Source organism: Chinchilla lanigera, unplaced genomic scaffold (assembly GCF_000276665.1).
Source record: "Chinchilla lanigera isolate Chin_1 unplaced genomic scaffold, ChiLan1.0 scaffold00058, whole genome shotgun sequence".
In the NCBI taxonomy this organism is placed as follows: domain Eukaryota; kingdom Metazoa; phylum Chordata; class Mammalia; order Rodentia; family Chinchillidae; genus Chinchilla; species Chinchilla lanigera.
Genome location: NW_004955459.1, coordinates 2,686,480 through 2,696,963, shown reverse-complemented (window position 1 = coordinate 2,696,963; position 10,484 = coordinate 2,686,480). Strand labels below are relative to the sequence as shown.

The 10,484-nt window shown below is 43.5% G+C and overlaps 1 protein-coding gene across 1 annotated transcript; it reads right to left on the bottom strand.

Annotated features, from left to right (window-relative positions):
• Positions 1–575: 575 nt before the first annotated feature.
• Positions 576–9,959, bottom strand: Polr2d (polymerase (RNA) II (DNA directed) polypeptide D). The gene is made up of 4 exons (XM_005397575.2): positions 9,857–9,959; positions 7,966–8,146; positions 3,932–4,027; positions 576–1,190 (listed from the first exon to the last, which is right to left on the bottom strand). The coding sequence occupies exons 1-4, from the start codon at positions 9,927–9,929 to the stop codon at positions 1,112–1,114; spliced, it is 429 nt and encodes a 142-aa protein (XP_005397632.1). The 5' UTR covers positions 9,930–9,959; the 3' UTR covers positions 576–1,111.
• Between the last annotated feature and the right edge of the window lie 525 nt (positions 9,960–10,484).

Below are 10,484 nucleotides of genomic sequence, written 5' to 3'. Positions count from 1 at the left end.
CAAAAATAAATAAATAAATCTGGGCTATGAAAGAAAAACAATATTTATTTATTTATTTATTTATTTATGTGTTGCTGGGGATTGAACTCAGGGGTTAGAGGTCATGAGTTTGATTCCTTAGACAAAAAAAAATAAATCTGGGCTATGAAAGAAAAACAGTATTTATGTATGTATGTATGTATGTATGTATGTATGTGTTACTGGGGATTGAACTCAGGGGTTAGCCCTCTGGGAAAAATTTTTTTATTTTGTTTTGTTTTTGGAATCAGGGTTTTACTAAGTATGTAGTCCAGGTTGGTCTCAAATTTGCAATCCTCCTGCCTTCGTTTCCTGAGTGCTGAATTATAGATATGTACCTCTGTTCCTGCCTTCCAAAATTTCTTAAGACATGACCCTGCTAAGTTGTATGAGCTATTCTTGAATTCCTCTTGCTCCAGCCACCCAAACAGCTGGTAATACAGGTGCTTTCTGAATGCAAATCTTAATTTGAGATGACAAAATGAGTACTTCAGGACCACTCTAAATCCACATATTGCCAGACAGCCCAAGAAAAAAGGGACAGTCTCCCTCAAGGCTAATGACCCCAGGATAGGGCACAGGCATCTCGCTAGCATCTTTATTCTCGCCATCTTACCTTAGGCACAATGGCTTCAGGTATTCCCATCATCAACACTCTTGTCCTTCAAGAATCCATACAAAGTTGGTCTGATTTAATTCTTTCTTTTGCATCTAGGTAAGACTATTTTTCCCCGTACAAGTTTCCTATGTTCTTGTTTACTTTCAAACACTACAAACACATTAATATTAAAACATGAAATGTTAGGAATAAAAAAATAATGTGGGGTCCAAAAACCACAGTATGAGGTAGCTGATAGCATGGTCTGCACATCATCACCCCGCAACCTTCTCCGCAGGAAGCTTAAGTGGCAGCCGGCAGACACTGCCGCGCCACTCAAGGCACAGGATCATGGACTCCAGGCACGCCTCAACAGCGCACTAATCCAACACAAGACGCACTGTCCCCTCCAAGGAAGTCCAGCTTGCCTCTGAGCAAGGCAGATCCACCCAGAACACAGTGGTCCTCCCCAGGCAGCTCAGCGATGTTCGGAGATTAATACTGAAAACTACGCTTTGTCTGTATGTCATCAAGAATCTGCTGCAGCTCCTCATCTTCAAATCGCCCCTCTAGGCTGTAAGAAGACATGAGTGAGGTAGTAATTATCATTCTTTTCACACTTTTTGTTTTCTTATTTCTAGTTTTTTGTTGTTGTTGTTTGTGTGTGTCTTTTTGAGGCAGGGTTTAACTATGCAGTTCAGGCTGACCCTAAACTCACTTTGTAGCCCAGGCTGGACTTGAACTCACAGCAATCCTCCTGCCTCAGCCTCCCAAGTGCTGGAATTACAGGCGGGCACGCCACCACGTCTGGCATTTTTAGTTGTTTTTGAGACAGAGTCTCACTATGTAGCTCAGGCTGGTCTCCAATTTGTGGTGATCCTCTTGCTTTGACCTGCTGAGTACTAGGATTATAGCCATGTGCCACTATACCTGGCTTGTTTTTGTTTTTTAAGACAAGGTCTTGCTGTGTAGTTCAGGCTGGCCTTGAACTATGTAGCCCAGGTTTTCCTCAAACTCACAGCAATCCTGCTGCCCGGCTTGAGTGCAGAGATTGTAAGCACGTGCTATGTCATCCAGTGTTATGGTCTGTGTCTAGATGTCATCCCAAAGCCTCATGTGGTCAGAGTTTTACACAGGTGGCTGAATCTACAGTGAGTGATTGACTCAGTGCACTGCTGGGATTAAGGCTGCGTGACTGATGAATCAGTTCACTGATTGGATTAGCACCACCCTAATCCCAGCAGTCTGGATAAAAGGGCAGAAAGAGGTCTCTCTCGCTTTCTCTCCCCTCTCCCTCTAACTCTCTCTCCCTTCCTTGCTTTGTTAAACCTTCTAGCCACCATGAAAATCCCCTCTTGCTTTTTTTGCATTTACTGTCTTTTGTCATCATGAACTGTTGGCCCTCTGCCATGCCACACCGCCTCAGAGCCGGCTGAATATGGACTGAAACCTCTACAAACTGTGAATAAATAAACCTTTTCTCCTTTAACTTTGGGTGTTGGCTATTTTGTCTCAGCAATGAGAGAGAAGTAACTAAGACATCCAGCTTCTCTATACTCTTTGAAGCATGTTTCTGTCTGAGTACCACTTACCCATATTTTCTGTACCTTTACCATTTTTTTCTTTTGTTTGTTTTGTTTTTTGAGACAGAGTCTCATGTAGTTCAGGCTGGCCTGAAACTTGTGGCAATCCTCCTGCCTTACTCAGCCTCTCAAGTGCTGGGATTACACGCATGCACCACCACACTAGGTTACCTTTACCTTTTAAGTGTATGAAGCCTTTTTCTCTAATAGAAACACTACATAATGTTTTAAACATATAAAAGACAGCACTCTAGGGCCTGGAATATAGCTCAGTGGCGCAAGCACCTGCCTGGCAAGCACAAGGTCCTGAGTTCGATTCCTGGTACCAAAAAAAAAGATGGCACTCTAGCACATCTCCAGCATCCCCCCGCTTTTATTTTGAGACAAAGTCTTGCTAAATTGCTCAGGCTGACCCCAAGCTTGTCTGCCTCCTTCCTCAACCACTTAGGTAACTAGGACTATAAGCATGTGCCATCACACTTGGCCCCACACATATGCTTCTGCTCACCGCAACTATGCTGTATGTATTCATAGTATGCACAGTTTATGTTCTTTATATCTCTCTTTAAACTTTATTATTTTATTTTTGCAGTATTGGAGACTCAACTCAGGGCCTTTAAACTGAGCTATATCTCTAACCTATTTTATTTTTTAATTTTTCTTTTTGAGACAAGCTCTCAGTATGTAGTCCAGGCTGGCCTCAAACTCAAGTGATCCTCCTGCCTCAGCCAGAGCGCTGGGATTATAGGAATGTGCCACCACATCCAGTTACTTATATCATTGTTATTTTTTTGGTGCTAGAGGTGGACTCCAGGGCCTCAGACATGCTAGGCAAGTGCTCTACCAGTAAATTTCACTACCAGTAATATTTTATTATTTTTGACGTTTGGGATGGAACTAGGGCCCCATGTGTATTAAATACCAACTCTACTCCTGAGCTATACTTTAGCCCTCCTTTTAAATTTTGTAAGAAATGTCATCATACTGTATATACACTTCTATAATTTTTTCTCTTAAAATTCATTTTTGTATTTGTTAATATTATTCCATGTTGTCTTAGTTCATTATTTATTACTGTATAATAAACACTATATGACAATGATTCATTTATTCACTCTCATGTTATACAACTTCTGCTATTACTAACAATGCAGCAAACATGGGAATATACATAACCTAGTGGGGTATACTCATCTTGATCCTTACTATACACAGACAAACTGTTCTCCAAAGTAACTGTACTAATTTGTGCTACCACCATCAATGTACAAGAGCCTTGGCTGGGGGCTGGGGATTTAGCTCAGCAGCACAGCACCTGCCTGGCAAGCGCAAGGTCATGAGTTCGCTTCCCAGTACCAGAAAAAAAAAAAAAGAGCCTTGGCTCTTCCACATTCTTGCTACCAGTGTGGGACAGAACCATCATTTTCATACACTGTTAGAAAAGCTCTCTCATTCAATGTCAGCCACATCTACCCAAATTTTAAATACATACACTTCCTATTTTATTTATTTTTGAGACAGGGCCTCGCTATGTAGTTCAGGCTGGCCTTGCACTCATTATATAGCCCAGGCTGGCCTTAAATTTGTAGTGATCCTCCTGCCTCAGTCTCCCGAATGCTGGGATTACAGGGGTATGCCACCACACCCAGCCCTCATATACATTTTAGACATTGTAATTTTAGTTGTAGGAATTTATGCAATACACATAGAACTTTTCATAACTGGTACTAACCTTGGGATAAGAGCCTTGGACTCCTCAGCAGTCTCTGGGCAAAGGTTGGCTAAACAGGCCAACTCAAACTTATGCAGCTTTTTCTGGAGCAGCAAACTGGTTATAGAAGAAAATCAAAACAAATTAAAGACAAAAAAATCAATTGAAAAAAAGAGATCAAATGCAGCTACAGGAAAGAGAGAAAGGAAAGTATCTGTAGTTTCGTTTATGGTCTTACATGCAAAGCTGGAGAATCTTGTGGTGAAAGTATTTCCTACCTTAAATGGGGAGCTGCAGCGAGAGTGAGCAGCCCACAGGACTCGAAGATACAACAGTGTAGAGCAGCAGCTGACACCCCAGCACAGGAAAACCACTGCATTCCTCAAGGACCAGGCCACCCTTTGTCTGGGGACTGACTTTGTTGCTTTCTGGTCTCCTAACTATTACTCCTCCTGGTACCCTTTGTTACTATGTTTGTGTCAAACACATGGTGTTAGATGTCCCAAGTCTACTGGATGTTTTGACATGGGAATAATTAATTACTTTTTAAAATGATCTAAAACTAAATGAATACAGCTAACTTTGCCTTGTAAATATCTACTGTAAAACGTCTTACTTTAAATGTACTAAAAATGTTCAAACTGTACAAAAGAATATTGTAAATACAAATATTATCATGCACAGAGCGCTTGTGTACCATGTACCAGGCCCTAAAGTACAGTTTAAAAAAAAAAGTCAAAAAGTTGGTGTGGTGGCACATGCCTATAATCTCAGCACACAGGAGGCTGAGGCAGAAAGGCAGGAAGATCATGAGTCTGAGGCCAGCTCAGCTACACAGCAAGTTCAAGGGCAGCCTAGTCTATGTAGCGTGACCCTGTTTCAAAAATCAGAACAAACCAAGAGCCAGGCATGCATGCACACCTGTAATGCCAGCTTCTGAACTTGAAAGGCTGAGGTCAGTCAGGGCAAGTAAGCAAGACCCTGTCTCCAAATGAAAACTAACCAAAGTTTGATTCCCAGTACCCTCCCCCATCCAAAAAAACTAAAAATAGCTGGGGTTTACCTCAGTAGTTGAGAACCTGCCTAGCATGCTTGAGGCCCTAGGTTCAAGTCCTAGTACTATCAAAAAAAAAAAAAAAAACCTAAAAAAAAAAACTAAAAATGGGGCTGGGGATTTAGCTCAGCGGCACAGTGCCTGCCTGGCAAGTGTGAGGTCTTGAGTTCGATTCCCCATACAAAAAAAAAAAAAAAAACCTAAAATGAAACAAATACCATCTTTGATTTTCATGCATCTACTTCTTACAATAGAGCCCGACCTATGATAAACTTGGATTCAGAGATGACCTATTAAGATTTCTAGTGGCAGCACATACCTGCAATGCTAATACATAGCTGGAGCAGCAGTTTTCAAGGTCCAGGCCATGCTGTACTACACAGTGAGATGCTGTCTCAAGTCTGCTTTGGGCCGGGGATGTAGCTTAGTGGCTCAGTGCCTGCCTGGGAAGTGTGAGGCCCTGAGTTCGATTCCCACTACCAAAAAAAAATGTTTTCAGGACACACCTAAGTCTTAAACTACCTAGGAAGCTGGCGTGGGATAACTGATTAAGCCCTGCAGATCAGGATCAGTTTGAGTAAAATAAGACCTTCTCTCAAAAGAAAAGAAAAGAAAAAAAAAAAAAAAGAAACAATGAGCGAGACACAGTGGCGTGTGTTTGTAATCCCAGCACTCTGGAAGGCTGAGGCAAAACATTGCCAAGTTTGAGCCCAGTCTGGGCAACTTAGCCACTACCAAGACCCTATATCAAAATAAAAAATAAAAAAGGGCTGGAGATGTATCTCACTGTAAAGGCCGTAGGTTCAACTCCTAGTACTAAAAATAAATAAATATTTTAAAAAGTAAAAAGAGAAAGCACTGCATTTAGCACAAGCAGTATATTAGCCACTATACAAAATTTAGAAAACACAGTGGCACACACCTGTAATCCCAGCACTTTGGAGGCTGAGGCAGGAGCATGGCCTAACTAAGGAGAGCCTGGGCTCATAAGTGAATCGAGACCAAACTGTACTATATAGCGAGACCTTGTCTCAAAAAACAAAAACAGAAAAATGTTTAGAAAACACAGAAAAATAAGTCATATTATTACCTAAACAAAATTGAAGTTATCAGGTCAAAATATCATTCAAAACATTTTAAGTCTTTATTTTGCAGTGATAGGGATCAAAACCATGTGAAAAATATGAATTGTACCAATGACCCACATCACTAGTTCCATTATTTATTTATTTATGGTGGTACTGGATATTTTGTTTTTTGAGACAGGGTCTCACTGTGCAGTTCAGGCTGGGCTCGAACTCAAGGCAATCTTCCTACCTCAGCCTCTGAGTGCTAGGATTACCACTGTGCACCACCATGCCTAGCACTGGTACTGGATATTGAACCCAGGGTTTTATGTATGGTAAGCAGGCAGACTACCACTGAACTACATTCCCAACCCCTTTTATTTTGAGACAAGTCCTCACTAAATTGCCCATTTGGGGCTCAAATTTGTGATCTTCCTACCTCAGCCTTCCAAGTAGCCAGGATTATACGTGGGTACTTCACCTGGTCTATTGTTAATTATTATACTTATTATAATAACTCATCAAATGGAATCATCATAATATATTTAATTACTGGTAAATGTTTAGACGGTGAACCGTCAGTGATGGCCAAGCTTTTACAGCTTTCAATAGTAACAGCTGGCTATGGCACACGTGCCATAGGCTCATTACCAGTGGTCATTGTTGGCTATTATAAATAGCTTTCTGAGGGCTGGAATCCAGCTCAATGTTCAGAGTACTTACCCTGGCTTTGATACTCAGTATAAAAAGGCAGAGGGGGTGTACAAAGTAGAGTGCTTGCCTAGCATAGGAGAGGCCTGGGTTCAATCCATAGCCCAGAACCACAGAAAGAGAAAAGAGAAAAGAACAGAGCAGAGCTTGCTAAACAGCTCTCTGAAAGCGACTAAGGGCATAGTTCAGTGGTACAGTATGTATGGACTCAGCATACTGGAGGCCTGAGATTCAATCCTAGAACTCAAACACAAAACAAAATGTACAGTGGCCATTTTATGTTTATCATTTTATTTTTATTGGATGTATATATATATTGCAGTATGTGGGGAGATGATACATGCACACAATACATTTAAAAATTTTTTTTTTTCTGTCTTTTTGAGACAGGGTCTCACCATGCAGTTCAGGCTGATCTTGAACTTGCAACGATTCTCCTGCCTCAGCCTCCCGAGTGCTGGGATTACAGGTGTGTGCCACCACACCCAGCTACATTTTAATTTTTTGTTGTCATTAAATCTCTATGGGTTTTTGTTTTTGGACAGGGTCTCGCTATGTAATTCAAGTTGCCTCAAATGCAGTGATCTTCCTGTGTGAGTCTCCTGAATACTGTGATTACAGCTGTGCACTACCTCACTCATCTAGTTCTTGGGATTGAACCCAAGGCCTTCCACACTAGAAAAGTGCTACCTCTGAGCTACATCCCCAGCCCTTTGCTAATTTTATATTGTGTCTTGCTAAGTTGTCTAGCTGGGCCTCAAACTTGTGACTCTCCTGTCTCAGTCTCCCAAGTAGCTGGGATTACAATCATACACTACTACACACAAACTTATAAACAATTTTAAATACTTTCTGAGGGATATAGGGGGTCAAATCCAAGGTCTCTCACACGCTAGGCAAGCACTGTATCACTGAGTGTGTTATACCCAAGGCTCCCATTTTTGAATTTTTTTTTCTTGGTCTTTTTGAGACATGGTCTCACTACGCAATTCAGGCTGGCCATGAGCTCACTTTATAGCCTAGGCTGGCCTCGAACTCACAGCAATCCTCGCGCCTCAGCCTCCTGAGTGCTGGGATTACAGGCTTGCATCACCACACCCAGATTCATTTTTGAATTTTTGGCAGAGACACTGAATGCAGATGATGCCTAGGAAAGAGGGATAGGTATCTGTTTGCAGATACGAAGCAGTCCAGATTAATACAAACTCTCCTTGGGCACTCACCTACGAACACTGGCAATGGTCTCTCTGTTTTTAAAACGACTGAAACGAGCTGTGTAGTTCAAAGTTTTCATGAAGACCCCAGAGAGCTCCTGCTCATCCTCTGCACTCTCGTTCTGTTGCTTCCGATGTTCCAGAAGCATATGAACTTCTGAATTTAGAAGTGTCTCAGCTGTTTCAAACTCTGTTGGGAGAAGCAAAAATGTCAGATGAAAATAGCCCTTCAAAAGCTGCCTGTTGCATGTTTTCATCTGAGTATTTCCCTGTCTTCACTCCCATCCATACCTTGTGTGTCACAGGAACAGCAGAGCTCTACAGGATGCTAACACTGAGCTCATTTCTGACACCAATGAACCTCACCTTAACATGGAATTCACTGACACATGATTATCCTAATTAGGCCAGTTACTGATTTCCAATCAGAGCACATCGACAATATAGAAACCCATAATCATTTTTTGGAGGTGGGCAAGGTGAACCCAGGGCTTTCTCATAAAGCTACATCCCTGGCCTTTTTATTCTTTAAGAGAGAGCCTTGCTAACGTGGCCAGACTGGGCCTAAACTTGTTACCCTCCTGCCTCTGACTCCCAGGGTGCTGGGATTACAGGTATGCACCACCATGCCTGGCTGAACCCACAATGTGTACACTTCCATAATGCTACATGATATGCTTAATTTTAAGAATTGCTGGCGAGGCGTGGTGGTGCACACCTGTAATCCCAGCACTTGGGAGGCTGAGGCAGGAGGATCGTTGAGTTCGAGGCCAGCCAGGGCTACATAACTGAGTTCAAGGCCAGCCTGAACTGCATAGTGAGATCCTGTCTCAAAAAGACAAAAACAAAAAAGAACTGTTAGCTGGGCATAGTGGTGCATGCCTGTAATCCTGGCACTCTGAAAGGCTGAGGCAGGAGGATCACAAATTCAGGCCCAGCCTGGGCAACTTAAAGAAACCCTGTCTCAAAATTTAATTAAAGGGCTGAGCATGTAGCTCAGTGTGATGGCCCCAGGTTCAATCCTGAGTATCAACAACAATAAAAGAGCAAGAACAAAACAGTGCCAACTAAAAAAGAAGCCATAGTGAATAAAATCCAAAATTACTTGCAGTTTGGCATTTACATGTGCTATGGGAATGCTCATAATTGGGGAATCATTTAACACCTGCATCAGAGTAGTGCTCCAACTTTTTTTTTTGGAACCGGGAATCGAACTCAGGACCTTGCACTTGCCATGCAGGCGCTTGTGCCACTGAGCTATTGCCCTGGCCCTGCTAGAACATTTTGAACGAGCTGACAAACTCACACTGTCCTATTACAACACAGGTAGTCAGTGTGGGCAGTCAGAAGGAAGCAAGGTTGTTAATGCAATCGAATAGTCGATCAAAAGCTATTCTGACCTGAGCTTAACAGAGACTGGACAAGTAGAACCTCATCGGGAGAATGAGGCCGGGGAATCGCTGCGACGCCAACCTGAACTACTAGTGAAATGCTGTTTCAAACGTTTTTTAAAAACACCAAAGATTCTGTAGAAATCCCAGCTGAGTACAGTTAACGCGGAGCTCTTTCCAACTGCATGACTACTGATCCAAATCTGTCCTGACCACTTCAGCCACGGCTTCGCTTATCTCTGACACATAAAAACAGGTAGTAAGGGCGGCTGGCCGCCGAGAATTCCAACGATGGGGTGTGGAATCAAGAGGGCTTTCTCCGCAAGGTATTAAGCAAAAGCCCACTAGCTTCAACCTGTGCTTTGCGGGCCTTCCCGGCTCGGTGAATCAGAAACTGAACTCGACCGCTGCTGCTACCAGGCCCTAAGCGAGGCGGATGACGCCAGGCTTGCGGTGACCACGTGGTGGTGGTGGTGGGAGGGGGTGAATCGCACAGCCTCGGGTCGCACCTTTGGGGAAGATGAGTTGTGAAGCGTCCTCTTCTACGTCGCCAGCCCGCGGATCACTGCCGCCCGCCGCCATCGCCGCGCGGAATTCCACAGATGCCACCGGAAGCGGAAGTGGAAAGCTGCGCACAGACTCGCGGGAAGTGGGAGGGCCGCGGGGCGGGGCCGGGCCCCGGGGAAGGGCTGGGCTGTGGACAGGCGGGAGGCAGCTAGGCTGGACTTTACTCCTTCTGCCGCTGAGAAAGGTGTAGGGGTCCTGGGGGTAGGACGCTGGCCAGCCCGAGAGAAAGCGCTCTTGAAAAGCTGCACGTCCTGGCATGGTCACTAGGCTCTTCTAGGAGGAAGGAGGGATTAGGTGAGATGAGTGCGCAAAGTGACCTTGATGGAGAGCTGGGTAGGTGGGTCCGCGGAAGCATACTGTGGCTTCGCTTTTGGTGACTTAAGCATTTAAAAATTTGATTTCTAGTGGATTATCTAGTATTTCTGGGCAAGAGGAAGTAATATTGAGAGGCTTTTACTACATGTGTGGAAGGTAGGTCGAAAATTAAGCAAATGAAGCCTGGCTTGGTGGCGCATGCCTGTAATCCCAGCACCCGGAGGCTGAGACAGGAGGATCATTGTGAGTTCGAGA

Coding starts and splice junctions, on each gene's coding strand:
- Polr2d (XM_005397575.2), bottom strand. CDS start 9,929: ATGGCGGCGGGCGGCAGTGATCCGCGGGCTGGCGACGTAGAAGAGGAC. Junction 8,147..9,856: donor ACAACTCATCTTCCCCAAAG/GTGCGACCCGAG, acceptor TTCTCCCAACAG/AGTTTGAAACAGCTGAGACA. Junction 4,028..7,965: donor ACCATTGCCAGTGTTCGTAG/GTGAGTGCCCAA, acceptor TTCTATAACCAG/TTTGCTGCTCCAGAAAAAGC.